The following is an 18937-nucleotide window of genomic DNA, read 5'->3' on the forward strand; positions in this document are numbered from 1 at the left end:
AGATAGTTGAAAGCATGGCGATAACACATTGGGAATTCAACAAACCTATGGCTGTCTTTTTGAGTGGGAATCTTATTGATCAACGTACCAAATATGACCAAATTCTACCCTTTGTCATGGTGTGGTGTGCCCAGTGAGATATACAGAAACGGTAGCAACCGTTTCGCTTTCGCCAGTTTGGAATGACTTATGGGGAGCTGGTCAGAGCCTGGTAGACACCTGTACCAAGGGAGTTATGTTGACAGGAATGCCCCGTAGGCATATTCCTTTAGATTTTGGACCATTTCAGTGTTTTGTTTGTTTTGACCGTCTTTTTGAAAAAAACAAATGTAAATACATTCTTGTCAACCTTCATTTTGTAACTTATTATTTAATAAACCTGCTCCTGATTTTGCACCTTTCCTTTGCCTCCTGCTCCACCATGACCTTATGATCGTTACCTGTTTCACAGAGACACAGCCCCTCCCTCAAAGGGAAGATATCTGTCAGCTGAGCTCAAAAACATGGAAATCAGAGAACGCTAGAAATGAAACACACACACACACACACACTTCAAATAACAGTTTGGTTCCAGAAGAGGTGAAGGGGAGAAGAGATGTGCAGCGTAGGCAAAAAGCCCCCACTCCTGACAAACAGTGGGCTTTTAACAGCATTCTAATCCCATTCGGGAACATATTCTACTATATTGTCTTCCTTCATTAGAATGCACCCTGGGTCTTTCTCCCCCAGAGAAACCAGAAGAAGCAGGATACATATGTGCACAGTTCGCCTCGCATTTATCCAGCAGCCATTAGCCACACATATTTGCCCCCACAAAGTACCATTAGTTAGTGAGCTTCATAGATTAGGACACGCGCAGCTCTGCGCGATGCTAAACGAGGCTCGCCGGTCGTGATTTAAAGGAGGAATATCCTGCCCTAACGTTCGGTAAAGCTTTATATGGCAATCCGCGATGCTGGAATCAAGCAGAGCAACAAATGATGTATGATGTTTATTATGTGTCCAGAAATGACATAACACCCCATGTTGGCAGCATACAGTACCACATGGTGAGCGCTATCCTCAAATCTCCCCCGATTGATCTCCGTCAGCTGGCTTAACTCAGCGATGAGAACAAGGCTCTACTGAGAAATACACGGACGTGTTAGAGATGAGCTGCTGGACCCACAGCTGTGGGTTCCAAAAGCCGAGTAACATTATAACTCGTGGGATGAAGGCAGGTCCAATTCAACATTATTACAAATATTCAACAATATCAGCAGTTCTTATTGTGTCAATCAAATGTATTTAATGCACAAATGCCTAGACACGTTTGTTTTTGAGTGTGGTAATAAGGAAGATTGACCAGGATCTAGTTGTATGCAGTCTGGAAATATACAATTTCACTCCTATAAAACCAGACAAAAAAGTGCTGAGCCTCCAAAACAGGTACCCGAGGAATCAAGCCATTGTCAGAAAGCCAATGAAATCTGGTAAATACAATAAACATGTGTCTGTGTTCCCTTCTGTTCTTCTGTCATCTGTGAATGTGCCTGAGAGTAATGCTGTTTACCATCTCCCAGACAGGCAGGCCAATGCCAGCACTCCCATCCCAGCCATCTTCTTCTTTGATGAGCCTCTGTGAGGGGGACAATCTGTTCGGTATGTAGTTACATTTAATAATAGTGTTTTTTTAGACTTGAATATAAAGGAATGCTAGCATTTGGTTAGAACATAGACACAGACACACACAGACAAACACACACACAGACAAACACACACACACCACATCTCTCTGTAATGCCACATTCTGTACAAACAGCATACTCTGTGTACACCATCCACTGAACTGACCCGACCCTGAGCTGCAATCATGGTGACCCATTACTGTAGGGAGGTGCTAAGGAATGACACATTACTGTAGGGAGGTGCTAAGGAATGACACATTACTGTAAGAGGATACTAAGCAATGACACATTACTGTAGGCAGGTGCTAAGGAATGACACATTACTGTAGGGAGGTACTAAGGAATGACACATTACTGTAGGGAGGTGCTAAGGAATGACACATTACTGTAAGAGGATACTAAGCAATGACACATTACTGTAGGCAGGTGCTAAGGAATGACACATTACTGTAGGGAGGTACTAAGGAATGACACATTACTGTAGGCAGGTGCTAAGGAATGACACATTACTGTAGGGAGGTACTAAGGAATGACACATTACTGTAGGGAGGTACTAAGGAATGACACATTACTGTAAGAGGATACTAAGGAATGACACATTACTGTAAGAAGATACTAAGGAATGACACATTACTGCAGGGAGGTACTAAGGAATGACACATTACTGTAGGCAGGTGCTAAGGAATGACACATTACTGTAAGAGGATACTAAGCAATGACACATTACTGTAAGAGGATACTAAGGAATGACACATTACTGTAGGGAGGTACTAAGGAATGACACATTACTGTAGGGAGGTACTAAGGAATGACACATTACTGTAGGGAGGTACTAAGGAATGACACATTACTGTAGGGAGGTACTAAGGAATGACACATTACTGTAAGAGGGTACTAAGCAATGACACATTACTGTAAGAGGATACTAAGGAATGACACATTACTGTAGGGAGGTACTAAGGAATGACACATTACTGTAAGAGGATACTAAGGAATGACACATTACTGCAGGGAGGTACTAAGGAATGACACATTACTGTAGGCAGGTGCTAAGGAATGACACATTACTGTAAGAGGATACTAAGCAATGACACATTACTGTAAGAGGATACTAAGGAATGACACATTACTGTAGGGAGGTACTAAGGAATGACACATTACTGTAAGAGGGTACTAAGCAATGACACATTACTGTAAGAGGATACTAAGGAATGACACATTACTGTAGGGAGGTACTAAGGAATGACACATTACTGTAGGGAGGTACTAAGGAATGACACATTACTGTAAGAGGGTACTAAGCAATGACACATTACTGTAAGAGGATACTAAGGAATGACATATTACTGTAAGAGGGTACTAAGGAATGACACATTACTGTAGGGAGGTACTAAGGAATGACACATTACTGTAAGAGGATACTAAGCAATGACACATTACTGTAGGGAGGTACTAAGGAATGACACATTACTGTAGGGAGGTACTAAGGAATGACACATTACTGTAAGAGGGTACTAAGCAATGACACATTACTGTAAGAGGATACTAAGGAATGACATATTACTGTAAGAGGGTACTAAGGAATGACACATTACTGTAGGGAGGTACTAAGGAATGACACATTACTGTAAGAGGATACTAAGCAATGACACATTACTGTAGGGAGGTACTAAGGAATGACACATTACTGTAGGGAGGTACTAAGGAATGACACATTACTGTAAGAGGGTACTAAGCAATGACACATTACTGTAAGAGGGTACTAAGGAATGACACATTACTGTAGGGAGGTACTAAGGAATGACACATTACTGTAAGAGGGTACTAAGCAATGACACATTACTGTAAGAGGGTACTAAGGAATGACACATTACTGTAGGGAGGTACTAAGGAATGACACATTACTGTAGGGAGGTACTAAGGAATGACACATTACTGTAGGGAGGTACTAAGGAATGACACATTACTGTAGGGAGGTACTAAGGAATGACACATTACTGTAAGAGGATACTAAGGAATGACACATTACTGTAAGAAGATACTAAGGAATGACACATTACTGCAGGGAGGTACTAAGGAATGACACATTACTGTAGGCAGGTGCTAAGGAATGACACATTACTGTAAGAGGATACTAAGCAATGACACATTACTGTAAGAGGATACTAAGGAATGACACATTACTGTAGGGAGGTACTAAGGAATGACACATTACTGTAGGGAGGTACTAAGGAATGACACATTACTGTAAGAGGGTACTAAGCAATGACACATTACTGTAAGAGGGTACTAAGGAATGACACATTACTGTAGGGAGGTACTAAGGAATGACACATTACTGTAAGAGGGTACTAAGCAATGACACATTACTGTAAGAGGGTACTAAGGAATGACACATTACTGTAGGGAGGTACTAAGGAATGACACATTACTGTAGGGAGGTACTAAGGAATGACACATTACTGTAGGGAGGTACTAAGGAATGACACATTACTGTAGGGAGGTACTAAGGAATGACACATTACTGTAAGAGGGTACTAAGCAATGACACATTACTGTAAGAGGGTAGTAAGGAATGACACATTGGACGACTGGACCAAATTCACATAAAAATGTGAGTTATAGACCTGCCATTCTAATGGAAGGCAAGTCTAAAAAGCGGTAGATCTGTTCTATGCACGCTCTTTCTATGCTTGCCATTCTTAATCTTTGTTTTTGCGTATTTTACTTCGGGTTTTGTACACCAGCTTCAAACATCTGAAAGTACAATATCTTGGGTTATGGCAACAACAACAAAAATCACAGACGGTATAACAACTCTCTAGACTATACTTGTTTGTTTTGTCACATAAACTGAAATTAGGTGAACTATTAGAATTTTAGCAACCAGGAAATGGTGAAGCGATTTCTACATAGTGCATCTTTAAGTGTGTTAACCCTTGCAGGGCTGCCGGTCCAGAAAGCATCCCTAGACGCGTCCTCAGAGCATGTGCAGACCAGCTGGCTGGAGTGTTTTATCCCAGTCTGTTGTCCCCACCTTCAGCAAGATGTCCACCATTGTTCCTATACCCAAGAAAGTGAAGGTAACTGAACTAAATGCCCTGTGGCATTCACTTCTATCATCATGAAGTGCTTCGAGGGGCTAATTAAGGATCATATTACCTCCACCTTACCTGACACCCTAGACCCACTAGAACTTCCATACCTCCCCAACAGATCCATGGATAACGCAATCGCTATTGCACTGCTGCCACGACTTCCACCGAAGGTGGCTCCTCTCCCTGTTCGGGCGGTGCTCGGCGGTCGTCGTCGCCGGCCTACTAGCTGCCACGGATCCATTTTTCCTTTTCGTTTGTGTCTGTCTGTTTTTTCTTTACACCTGTGTCCTATTAGTTCATTTTTATTAACCTCCGCTGCCTGCTATTCTTTGTGCGGGATAGTTTGCTGTTTGCTCTGTTAGGGGTGCGTGTTTGCTCTGTTAGGGGTGCGTGTTTGCTCTGTTAGGGGTGCGTGTTTGCTCTGTTAGGGGTGCATGTTTGCTCTGTTAGGGGTGCGTGTTTGCTCTGTTAGGGGTGCGTGTTTGCTCTGTTAGGGGTGAGTGTTTGCTCTGTTAGGGGTGAGTGTTTGCTCTGTTAGGGGTGAGTGTTTGCTCTGTTAGGGGTGAGTGTTTGCTATGTTAGGGGTGCGTGTTTGCTCTGTTAGGGGTGAGTGTTTGCTCTGTTAGGGGTGAGTGTTTGCTCTGTTAGGGGTGAGTGTTTGCTATGTTAGGGGTGAGTGTTTGCTCTGTTAGGGGTGCGTGTTTGCGCCACAGGTTTTTTTCTCACAGTTGTTGTACCGTTTTGGACTGTAATTAGGAGTGGAGATTTCTCCTCTGTCTGTTGCGTTTATTTCCCTGTGTGTGTGGGGACTTCGTTTGGACATGTTCCCCCAACTGTTGTTTGTTGAGTTGGGACGTCTAATAAACGATTGTGCTACTGGGATTTCCTTGCTCTCCTGCTCCTGACTCCTGCACCTCCCTCCTCTTAGGAGGCACGTAACAACTGCACACTGCCCTCTCCCATCTGGACAAGAGGAAACTCTATGTAAGAATGGTGTTCATCGACTACAGTTCAGCCTTCAACACCATAGTGCCCTCTAAGCTCATCACTAAGCTCGAGGCCCTGGGTCTGAACCCCACCCTGTGCAACTGTGTCCTGGACTTCCTGACTGGCCGACCCCAGCTGGTGAAGGTAGGCAACAACACCTCCGCTACGCTGATCCTCAACACGGGGGCCCCACAACGGTGCGTGCTCAGCCATGACTGCGTGGCCACTCAAACTCAATCGTCAAGTTTGCAGACGACAACAGTAGTAGGCCTGATTACCAACAACAATGAGACGGCCTACAGGGAGGAGGTGTGGGCCCTGGCAGAGTGGTACCAGCAAAATAACCTCCCCCTCAACGTCAACAAAACGAAGGAGCTAATGACGGTGGACTTCAGGAAACAGCAGAGGGAGCCCCCCTCATCGAAGGGGCCACAGTAGTTCAGTAGTGGAGGGTTGAAAGATTCAAATTCCTCAGCGTGCACATCATTGACAACCTGAAATGGTCCATTTGGTTTGGTCTAATTGTGTTGCTATCCTGGGGCTCTGTGGGGCCTGTTTGTGTTTTGCGTTTATTGTTTTGTATTGTTAAATATTGCTGCACTGTTGGAGCTAGGAACGTAAGCCTTTCGCTACACCCCCATAACATTTGATTTGATTTGAGAGAGAGGGAGAGATAAAGAGAGGGAGAGAGAGAGAAACACAGAGAGAGAAAGAGAGGGAGAGAGAGATAAAGAGAGATAAAGAGAGGGAGAGAGACATAAAGAGTTGGAGAGAGAGAAAGAGAGAGAAGTGAGAGAGCTAAAGAGAGGGAGAGAGAGAGAGAGAGAGAGAGAGAGAGAGAGGAGAGGAGGGAGGGAGAGTGACAAAACGTTAAGCAAAAATAGCCCCTGCTGTTTCTAAAGGCCAGATAATGAATGAGCTGCTGTTGTGTTGTGAGGCGGAGGGGGAGAGGATCTCTCTCTCTCCTTCCTTTAACGGTAATTGCTCATGGTGGGGAGGAAGACTCAGCTTTTCCTGTAAATTGTCTTCAGGAGTAAGAGCTATTAAATCAAGGAACCAATTACATTGAGCAGCAGTTACATCATCACCAACGCACGCTGATGAAACAGCACAGCACTGTGTTTGTGCGTGAGTGTGTGTCCGTGACTTCAGCTAAGGTCAGCTTTAGAAAGAGGGGAGGGGCTATTAACGTGAGTGGATGGGATGGTGTCTCGTATGGCATTGGGCATTTGAGACAGATTATTGGAAAGTGCTGGAGTCAGCGATAGTGAGTAATCCTCCAGCACTTTATAGATATCTCTATTTATGGGGGGTCGACTTGAGCCTCCACCTACAGAACCGGCTGCTGTTTCAGGCATGGAAGCAAATGCTTTGGGGAGGCAAAAGCACAATTGAAGTTGGCAATCACCATTCACAATGACGTTAACATAACAATTAAACTGAAGAAATTCGCAGCACAATCGTCCTTCACAGACAAACGCAGAAATGGCAGGAACACAGACACACACATACAAACTGGCTTGACTAGAGGCAATGAAGTCTGTGTTAGGCCCAGATAAACCTGCAGCACAGCATGGGGTCTCAGAACTGACTGATCCAGCACCACTGACCACACACACTCACACAGAGCATGTGTGAGAGAGAGGAAATATACCCTCATTCAATGTATCCGCTATCTATTTGTGTCCAGCTCTTTTTGGTCAAAGAATCTGTGAATCTAAAGTGTTTTAATTGGAGTTCTCGCTAATCGTGGTTTTCCCACACACATTCCCCTGGGCCTGATACTGGAGCTCAGTCTTGCAGCCTCACAGACACAGACCAGGAGGAGAGAACTTTGGGATCAGCCCAGTCTGCCACTCCCAGGCTTCATTCCCTAACCATGGGGAAGAGAGGAGGAGGGAGGAGGACAGAGGAACGGAGAGAGAAGGAGAGAGAGGTAGAGAGTATGTCAAGAATGAAGGATGGAGAGAGGGGAGAAGAAAAGGGAGGGCGGTAGAGAGGCACAGTACAGTATGTGGTATAGTATTGGTACCGTGCCAGTGCTTGGGGTTAAGAAGCCTTCAAGTGTATGAGGCTGAATTATTCACGCTGATTAGGCCCTCCTCATTGAAATGAATTAAGAGCCCAACATATGTTACAATGCTTTAGCATTTAAGAGGCTCTCTAGAAGAGGGGGTGAACAAATGGCCATACCTCTGTGTGTGTGTGTGTGTGTGTGTGTGTGTGTGTGTGTGTGTGTGTGTGTGTGTGTGTGTGTGTGTGTGTGTGTGTGTGTGTGTGTGTGTGCGTGTGTGTGTGTGTGTGTGTGTGTGATGCGTGTGTGTGTGTGTGTGTGTGTGTGTGTGCGTGTGCGTGCGTTTCCAATCAACTCTAGAGTTACTGTACTCCAGCCCATGATGACAGTGTGTGGGTGTAATCCTACTGTATGCTTATCAAACAGGTCTGACTAAGCTTTGAGGATATGAAAGGAATGCCAGTGTCCACCACAGCACAGCAGCCTCTCTCAGAACAGATCACAAACACAGCAATGAGGATTATAATGAGGAAAAGAAACAGGATAGATCCATCCTTCCCCATTGAATGTTCTCTGTCTCTCTCTCTTCTCACTCCCAAATCATACATTACCAATTCCGTCTCAGTGAATGTGCCCACATTCTCCATCCCCGCACACAAACACCCTCCTGTTGTAAAAACAACGACCCTCTCTCTCATTCATCAGTCTTTCTAAACCTCCACCTTTTCTTTCAAAACCGCCAATATCTCCCCTGCTCCTTCTCTCTCTCAGCAACACATCCCCTCTACCCGTTCTCTCTCGCTAAATACCCACAATCTCTCGGGCATCAAAATCTCAACCAAGAGGAACAGAATACACCACATTAAATTCAACTTCCTCCCTTCACTCGCTCAGCGTAAGACAAACAAAATAATAATTTGCTGACTTTTTTTTTTTTTTTTTTTACTCTGAAAATAAACTGCGCATGAAGAGGAAGGGAGCGCGAAGGGAGACAATCTTGTTACCAGCCAGCATAGCCCTGGGAAGATTTCTATCAGACACACGTATAGAGAGAGGCATCCATTTAGAAAATGGCTTTTCTAGGCACGCTGGGCCATTTAACACACCCTGTGACGACTCCTGTTTGGGGCCGTGATAAATGTTCTTTCACACCAACTCACGACCGCGAATGCACACACTACTTACGCCTCGTTCACACCGACAGCATCATTGCGTTTCAGTACACCACAAGTACATTCGTTTCCAATGAAACGCTGCGTTTGCCTTGCAGCAATTGCGCAGCAGAGGCAGTTGCAGTGCTTTCTGTGTGGTGAATACATGTATGCAAACATATCCAGATGATGCTGCGTACCAAATTTTTTTTTGCACCATTTTGCACCATTTTGCTCAATGAGTGTGATCAAGGCGTTAAGGCCAATCCAGACACTACGGAGACGGAGGGTTCGGAGTATAGCGCAGTGTTGCAATGTCATTTTCCGTCATAAAAGGCGGAATTAGATTGAGATGTTTATGAAATCAGTTAATTTGAGTAAGTGTTTTAACTCAAAGGAGCCCGTGGAGATGTTTTCAGATTTGCTTGAATTCTAATGTATTCGCCATCTGCTTGTAGGTGTCGGAGGGGGGGTGGTGTTTTGGACAGCCCAGAGACATAGCTGAGCCCCGACGGCCCATCTACAGGTGGTTCACCGCCCCTTGGTTCATCATCTCCCCTTGGTTCATCATCTCCCCTGTCCCTGTTTCGACAAACAGGTGTTCGCGTACTTTTTGTCATGTAGTGTATGTGCGCCCGTTTTCCAAACCACACAACATGTTAACTTGTATTGGAGGGCGCGATAGCAGCATTCTGAAAAGACACTTGTCCAGCTGGTGTGAGGAAGTAGTCCTTGAGGTTGTTGCGCACGTCTAGAGCAACTCTGGTTGCCCTGTCTGCCGACATGTTCCTTGGGTCCAGGAAGCTGGTGTCCCTTGTACCACCTGTCTCCAGTCTCCTAGACGCCGGTTCCACAGTGGGTGTGGAGTGGTCAACAAATGTGGGGTGGATGTACCGTGTTGATGACTCTGTGTAGTCAGTGTCTGAAGTGTCGGTGGTGCAAAGGTCTTTGCGGAGGGCCACACAGGCCTTCACAATGGTCTCAGCTTTCTCCGGGACAACTTCAAGGGCTCGTCCCAGGATCCTCCATCTTGTAGCTCGGATCCCAAAGCAGTCCTCTGAAATTCTTCTGACTTTTGAGTGGAGGTAGTTGTCGACCTTCTTGGTGTCACCAAGGTCAGAAGAACCTTTAAAGAAAATAAGGATTTTCCATTAGTATTGAACAAGAACATGACGGCTTTCAAATGTGTATTGTAACAACTGTGTAGCCTAGGCTTTGGACATAGGCCCTCATCCTCTTACTGGGATGCCAATTACTTTTATGTAAGGCATATATACTGAACAAAAATATAAACACAACAATTTCAACGATTTTACTGAGTTACAGTTCATATAAGGAAATCAGTCAATTTAAATAAATTCATTAGGCCCTAATCTATGGATCTCACATAATTGGGCAGGGGCACAGCCATGGGCAGGGGCACAGCCACCTACTGGGGAACCAGGCCCACCCACTGGGGATCCAGGCCCACCCACTGGGGAGCCAGGCCCCACAAAAGGGCTTTATTACAGATAGAAATACTCCTCAGTTTCATCAGCTGTCCAGGTGGCTGGTTTCAGACGATCCCCCAGGTGAAGAAGCCGGATGTGGAGATAATGGGCTATAGCGTGGTTACACGTGGTCTGCAATTGTGAGGCCGGTTGGACTCTAATATTACGTTGGAGGAGGCTTATGTTAGCTAAATTAACATTCAATTATTTGGCAACAGCTCTGGTGGACATTCCTGAAGTCAGCATGCCAATTGCACGCTCCCTTGAGACATCTGTGGCATTGTGTTGTGTGACAAAACTGCACATTTTCGAGAGGCCTTTTATTGTCCTCAGCACAAGGTGCACCTGTGTAATGATCATGCTGTTTAATCAGCTTCTTGATATGCCACACCTGTCAGGTGGATGAATTATCTTGGCAAAGGATAAATGCTCACTAACAGGGATGTAAACAAATGTGTGGTAAATCATTTAAGAGAAGTAAGCTTTTTTGTGCATATGAAACATTTCTGGGATCTTTTATTTCAGCTCATGAAACATGGGACCAACATTTTACAGGTTACATTTATATTTTTTGTTCAGTATAATTACAACATCTATATTGGTATAAATGTCACATCGTAAGTATAGTCACATCTATTTAGCGTATCTTACCTGGATCTGGTCATGTCAGGTTTACCCTCAGAGGAAATCCCCTGTCTCCCTCGAAGACATGTTTGGGTCCGCGGAAAGCACTCTGGCCTTGTTACTGGCAGCTGGCCTGCAATGAGTTGGGAGCCGAACTTGCTTCATGAGAAGATTCCTGCATCTCCCTCCCGACCAAATGCGCCCACGACGATCATGGTGAAGAGGTACCTTGCATCGCAGACTGCCATCAGGACCATTGAGAAAAAGCCCTTTTGTTGTAGTACTTGCTCCCCGAGTTTGCCGGAACTAGATCCGAATATGTTTTCCGTTGACAGTTCCTGCAAAACACAGAGAATTCCAACTCTCTGGCAATTTCTTCCCATTTTGCCATGGAGGAATAAGCCACAAAATCCTCCTTCAGGACATGCCAGATAGCCTGGCACACTTCCGTGATGATGGCACAAAACTGTTGAGATTCCTAGCTTATAACTAGCAGCGATACTTTGCTGTGTGCTGCCACTCGCACCGAATGCTGTGAGTTCTCTCGTGCGATTTATGTGCGGCTGAAGCAAGTCGTCAAATCTGGCAAACTGACATCCGAAAGTAGTGAAAATGGATTTCCTCATCAAGGCTTCGCATAGGTTGGACAAGAGACATATCTTCTCCGACGTCCCCTCTTGTCGTGTTCAGTGGACGAACTTGCCCTTTTCTCAGTCGTTCTTTTCTTCTTCTCCTCCTGAGTAGTAAGAGCAGTTCAACCTCTTGCTCTTCAAGCTCTCGAATTCACAACCCATAGAGAGACATGCTTGCTTCTGCTTCTGTGTCTATGAAGCAGTGCCGTACAGCTTAAAACACCAGACTAGCCAGACATGTAGCTAGCTAGCTATATTTGTAAACAAAAAAGGCATATAACACCACATCCGGACGTTCAAATGGCGTCGCTAGCTACAGTCAGAGTGCCTCGGAACCTCTTGCTTGGTAAGCTACCCTGGCTCCCCAAGCCCTAGTGGATTTACACTACACAAGGCGGACTTCCTCTCTCGGTGGAACGCAACGACGATTCTGGACAAAAATGCACGCCCTTGTACATGCATGCACGTCAATAGACAGAGTGGAGCCTTTAGGCTAACACACACACACACACACTCAGGACAACCTAGCCTACACAAACGCACTATGCTAACATACTCACAAACGCACTATGCTAACATACTCACAAACGCACTATGCTAACATACTCACAAACGCACTATGCTAACATACTCACAAACGCACTATGCTAACATACTAACAAACACACAATGATAACATACTCACAAACGCACTATGCTAACATACTCACAAACACACTATGCTAACATACTCACAACCGCACTATGCTAACATACTCATAAACACACTATGCTAACATACTCACAAACACACTATGCTAACATACTCACAAACGCACTATGCCAACATACTCACAACCGCACTATGCTAACATACTCATAAACACACTATGCTAACATACTCACAAACGCACTATGCCAACATACTCACAAACGCACTATGCTAACATACTCACAAACGCACTATGCTAACATACTCACAAACGCACTATGCTAACATACTCACAAACGCACCTTTCAACCATCATACTCACACACACTCAGCCCAACCCACTTACTATTATACACCAGAACAGACTATTAGATGAACTAACTATTCCCACAGCATTCGCTGTACTTGCTTATGCAAATCCACACACATTCCTATTCAATAACTATTGACACAAACTAGGAACGCCTAAGCCTGTATTTCAGTGAGTAAATAGCGACAGACCAAATAGTGATGCTGTGTTATTCTGGAAGACAACGCAAATAATTCTATTGTCAGAGCAACCAACACATCCCCATGCTAACTGCAGCCATGGCAACAACCATCATCACTGCTCCGCCTGCCCAAACACTGTCCTAAACCCTTTAACCACAACTAGCAACTGTCACCAACTGTCGCCTACACTCGCTATCGTCAATTACACTACCATATTAACACCACGGCCATCCCCCTCACCATGGCAACGATTACCATCACCGCAGCCGTAGACACTATTGTGGCTGGCTGAATCATCATCAGTCAGCCACACAGCAATAATGAAGCATTAGATCCAGGCCCGTTTCCAGACCTGGAAGCCCAGTGAACATGCACACTGCCTCTGTGTAGAAACATGACGAAACTCTGTCAATCTAACACGGCCAAACCATCTGCTGCTCTCGTGTCACGCACACAATGACAGAGAAACAGAAGTAGGAGCCCCGATGCGTGGAGTCTCTAGAGTACATAGACACACTGCTGGTGCTACGCTTCCATTTGGCACACAAACAATACGATAGTAAGCCTAGCTTCAGAGAGAGAGAGAGAGAGAGAGAGAGGGGAAGAGAGAGACAGGGAGAGAGAGAGAAGACAGACAGTTTAACTGCAGTCGTGCATGGGATCAGGTATTATGTTTAGTTCCCAGTACTTACCCCTTTCATCTGCTGGGCTCCAGTGACCAGTTGCAGAGTCTTCTCCAGCTCCTTCTCAATACGGCCTGCCCAATGCATCATTCTGATGGGAACAAAGACACACAGCTGTAACTTTAACATACAAGCGTATCACAAACATTATGAGTTGGGGAGGGCTTAAGAAAGTCAGTTCCCTTCCCTTGTTAAAGTCATTTTCCTTCGCTCAAGTGATGTATTTAACTGCATGTGATGTGTGTATCTTTGTGTGTGGGGTCGGGGTGTATGTGTTGTCTGTCTGCCTGCCTGTATCTATCTGTCTTTCTGTTCCATCCGTCACTCACTCCCCTCCTTCCTTCTATAGACACACTGTCTTTCTTTCAACCTCCTAATGTCAGTTTTATTCATCAACATCCCGTCCAGCCGCCACTCATCCCTGGGGTTCTGGTTGGACGGAGCGTGAGCGTGTGTTCTTTTGGCTGGGCCTCGATCAGCAGCAGGGCTGTAATAAAAAAGCTTCACTTCTGACAGAAGTGCACAATAAGCAGGAGGCGCTCTCAGTGGATGGAGCCAAGTCTGGAATTAAGAGATCAAACGCCTGGAGCTCATCAGTTTATATCTCCCACCAAGGCTGCAAATGACTTAATGGATCAAGATGTTCACAAGCTGCTGTTCGATCAGCAAGAGTTACCAACTTAAGAGTGGAGTCCCTACCCACCCAGGCATCACTCAGATAGAAATAAGAAATAATTATACTAACATACGTGGGAAAAGAATAGTAATGAATAATAATAATAATAGCAATAATAACTAAGTCATGTACAAATGTTAAGGAAAAGTCAACCCCAAAAAAATCTACAAACATGAAACTGTACCCTTTCTTCTGTCCTTGTTTTTGTGGTTGTGTTTTGACAAGACGGTAGCAGCCGACTCTGAGCCACGCAGCCGTTCCTTCCAGACACACCAGACACTCACATCACCAGCTCAACCATTTGTCTCTTAATAATACCGCAAAAAAAATAAATGTCAGCGTTAAATGTCAGATTATTTTGAAAGAAAAGACAGATCTATGAACCAATACCAGTCTGCCAAGAAGTGACAGAGAGACCTGGAACCACTGAGTGTAGTTAGCAGTACATCATATCTGTGACCAGGAGCCCTGACAGGAATCAGATAAGACGTAGGCATCTGTGAGTGTAGAGAAAGCATTTGTTCAAATGTTAGCCACATAGAATAATGTGTCTTGACTGTGTTTATGAGGGGGATGTAGAGAATAAGAGAGGAAAAGAGGCTTGCCTCTAAAATGATGGCACGAGGCAGGCTTGCTGGAGAAAGCTCGCCGACTATGAAAAGGTCACCTGGCAATGAAGTGAACGCAGGCTTAAAGTGAGACCACACTGGAGCGGATTGCAGTGATGCTAACAGCTAGTGACAATACCTCTTGTCCCCAAGCTAGACACACTCCTTACACAACTTCACTCGTGTACAGTCACCTATACACAAATGCAAGTACACACACACACACACACACACACACACACACACACACTTGCACATTGACAGACACAACCAAGTTGTATAGATATGCATAGTGCGTTAAAACACACACACACAAACGCAACATTGGGGGTGAACTATCATTTTACACGGTAAATATTGCTGGACTGACCTACTGAATCTCAGGCTAAGGCTGATTGATCTCATGTTTACGCTAAGCCAATGTCAACCTTCATTTGGGTCTTAGTTCAAAGTTGAACTTTTTTAATATCACATGCAGATGTACAGCGAAATGATTTTCTTGCCAGCTCTGAACCCAACAATGCAGTAATCAAAATCAATGTAGTGGCCAACTCAAAATAACTTACGGTATTGTTAGTATTAAATCCAAAAGTGTATTTTAAAATATCACTATTTGTATGAGCCTAGGATAATTCATTAGGTTTCATAACATGTGCATGAATAGGTCCAAAGGTAGGCGTACAATTCCATCAAATGTCATTCAGCGAGTTTGAGACATTCATTGGGTCTGCCATCCAAGACTATCTCAGGCCGAAATGAAACGAGTGTATTATCAACCCTATGGCTCTTCGTTCAAGCTCCATCACAACGTTTAATCGATGGATCTCAAAACCCAGGTAATTTCTAGTGAAGTGAAACATTGAAAAATCATCCTTTTTCGGATATTCGGATAAGTTTATGAAAGTAAGTTTGAGTGGAAATTGCATATAATTTTATGCACAATATTGCAAGATAAAGTGTAACATAATTTACCCCCGAGATGATTGTGTTAAAGTCCAGTCGACCTCCAATGATAAAGAGTTTTTTTCAACATTATTTGTTTTTCATCAAATGGACAGTAGGCCTACTGTAATTGGCCAATAACCTTTCAGCACACACACACACACACACACACACACACACACACACACCAGCGACAACACCCATCCATCGGAGTGTCACACTTTTCTCTGGATTGACTTAATCCAATGTCACATTGTACATTTCTCTTTGGTGTTGTTCACTATATTCACCTCAAGGACTCTTTTCATTAGCACTACTTCAGTTCCAGTTTACATCATCCCCCCCTCCCCGAGTTACCTGGCACGTCTGTGTAAGAACTGCAGCGAATTGTGATTGACCTTGACAGTCTTAATAGTCTCGAAAAAAATAACTTGGTTTCTTATCCAAACAACTAGCGGCCTTATAAAATGTAAATAGGGTTCGACTCGGTCTAGAAATTAAATGTAGCCTATGCGTAGAGTTCAGAAATTAGGCTGTCGCGTCTTACAAATATTATTACACATGCCTTATTAGCCTATTCATACAAGACAATAATGATTAGTAAATGTTTCAATGTATTTGGGCGGGATAGGCTAAAACACTTAGTCGAGAAAATCTTGACACACAGTTGTCTCTGTGAGAATCGCCGTCATAAATCCTGCAACAGTCCACTATACAGCTCGCAGCTCCAAAAGGAGGGCTCGCCAGATAACAATTGCCCATATACACAGTTAGTAGCCTAATATGTCATAGGCTACTAATGTCCAACTAAGAGCGGTGTAGCCTAAAGCATGAGCTTGTGAATTATACATGTTTTTATTAGTCTATTAAAATGACGTCCTCCTGCGCGTAATTGTGTAGCCAGAGCGCAAAGCATTGTTTTCTTATTTTACATAGGATGCATTGGAAGGGGAGGAAATATATGTGGAATTATAGAGTACTGAATTAGAGGAGCAGAATAAATGCTTTCCGAGGAGGAAAGTTCCCAAATTCACCCTTATCTAATTCTAATACCCTACATGATTAGGCCTATATAAGATATTGATATCCAATTCAGTGATTAGATAGCACACATTATATATGTTAATATCAAATAATGATTTATTAAACAGAGAGAGAGAGAGAGGGGAGGGGTCGGAATCGGAGCATTAGCTCAGATATACAATCCTGTTGCTTGTTTGGGGGGGGTATCGCTGAGGCAACAGTAAGGCTCCAGAAACGGACAACCCTTACTGACACAAGAGATGCAGAAAAAGTTCCAAGCATGTTTTAGGCTACACATTGATGGAACCACAAAATGAAAAACAATATATAGGTTAATGCAAATAAATGTTATAATAACATTTCAAATAGCGTTGGGTATAACGGGCCCTATAATGCTTATTAATAAGATATAGGCCTATACGGCTGAGGCCAGATTTCCTTATGCATATCGTTGTGCCTAATCTGGTTCCGACATAGCCTATTGCTGCCTACAATACAATACTGTCAATTAAGAAATGTTTTATTTACACAATTGAATGACTAGTCTAACTGTCAAACCCATTCTAATTAATAGGACATATACCTACACTTATTTCTGTAATATTCAGGTCGTACGTTTTCAAGCTATTAGGGTCGAGGAGAGAGATATAGGCCTATATATGAGTAAAACTCGAAGAGTTCGTTGTCCTTCACACCCACCTGGTGAAATGCGCGTGCAGTGCCATGGCGCAACCGGAGTGCAATATTTGGACATCCTCTCGGGCACTTTCCCTCCGGTTATAGGCTACCTCCGTTACGGAGGGGCATGGAATTTTGCTGCTTTAAAATGACTAAATCTTCTTTTTTTAACGGTAGCATGGCAATAAAATCAGTACTATCAGCTTGATAGTTAGGCTACTTTGATTTAGTTTTTTTAAAGGATTAGCATTGTGACTTGGTTAGATCGAAGTAGCTCCGCCATCACCTATGCGCCTTCTGAATGCTTTTGTCAACATTGTAGCATGTTTGACTATCCGTTATGAACACAGAAGAAAATAAAAATACTAGGTGATTTGTATTGAGCAGAAATGTTATCTAATCAAGCCATGATCAATAATTGAACTCCCATGCTATTATGGCGAGCACATGTGTGCCTTGCCAGTAGTAACCCATGCACCTATCCATGCAAACAACATCCCATTATCGACCCTATTTGGAAGGGCAGAAGCAGTAGATTAGACTATGACTAAATTGTCATTGCTACAATAACATTCGTGCACGCGGATATATCTGTAACGTAGCTCACGCATGATTCAGAGACGGAAACTGCGTTTCTGTTTCAACATCAGAGAGCCCGTTAGCATTACGCGACTATCGCACCTTTTAGTAAACCGCACGGTTTGGGCAAACTGTCCCAGTTCTGAGATCTCAGCAGTAACCCCGTTTCCATCTCCCTAAATGTAGGCTACTTACGTGTAATGTTGGGGGAAGCGGAGGCTCCCCGTTGCCGGCGAAGAGACGCTAATGATGAGGACAGTTTGGATTGAGAACATACATAAAATACCGTAGGACTGAGCGCAGATCGCCATTTTCCATAAAATATTCAAGAAACTGGGATAAATAGAATGGGGCAGTGAGAATAATCTCTTACAGCCGAACTAAGAATAAACGCTGAGCTCCGGAAAGTGTGTCGGTTGATAGCGAGAACTCGCGCTGTGAAATCTCAATCGGAAACGTACAGAGGATTGGCAGGTCAAGACAGCGGATTCGAAGACTCACAGATGCATTGACGCTGCTGCCACCGCTGCTGCTGCTGTGGCTATTTGCGCACTCCTCCCTCTCCCTGCCTTGCACATTTGCTCCGCTCACTCGCTCTCCAATGTAACAAACCGACGGCGTGAACACAAAACGACACATTCGCGCCAATATTCCAACACGACAGACGGGGGCGCGAGTCAGGCTCTCTGTCCTGTTCACCATGCAGGATTATGAGCACAAAGGAACCAAGGCTTTATGTTGGTTATAACAGGCATGGCTCTAGACGGGTAATACATTAACTTGAGAAATGTTCTTGTCTTTGTTGGAGTCAAAGTCTTTAGTAATAGTTGTGGTGAAGGACAGGAGTCATTGGAGACTGTACAAGCACCCTCAACAACCCCAAGTATTTATTCCCTGGTTCT

The 18937-nt window shown here is 44.1% G+C and overlaps 1 protein-coding gene across 3 annotated transcripts in view; it reads right to left on the reverse strand.

Moving 5' to 3' along the window:
- cacna2d2a (calcium channel, voltage-dependent, alpha 2/delta subunit 2a) overlaps positions 1-18628 on the reverse strand; it is a 262938-nt gene extending 244310 nt beyond the window's left edge. For all 3 annotated transcript variants that reach the window (XM_065027032.1, XM_065027031.1, XM_065027033.1), the window contains exons 1-2: positions 18231-18628; positions 13539-13620 (exon numbers count right to left, since the gene is read on the reverse strand). In XM_065027032.1, coding sequence (XP_064883104.1) covers positions 13539-13620; positions 18231-18346 — 198 coding nt within the window. In that variant the 5' untranslated portion in view covers positions 18347-18628. The remainder of the gene's footprint in view (positions 1-13538; positions 13621-18230) is intronic.
- Positions 18629-18937: the final 309 nt, after the last annotated feature.

The sequence above is a fragment of the Oncorhynchus nerka genome, linkage group LG2 (assembly GCF_034236695.1).
Source record: "Oncorhynchus nerka isolate Pitt River linkage group LG2, Oner_Uvic_2.0, whole genome shotgun sequence".
Lineage (NCBI taxonomy): Eukaryota > Metazoa > Chordata > Actinopteri > Salmoniformes > Salmonidae > Oncorhynchus > Oncorhynchus nerka.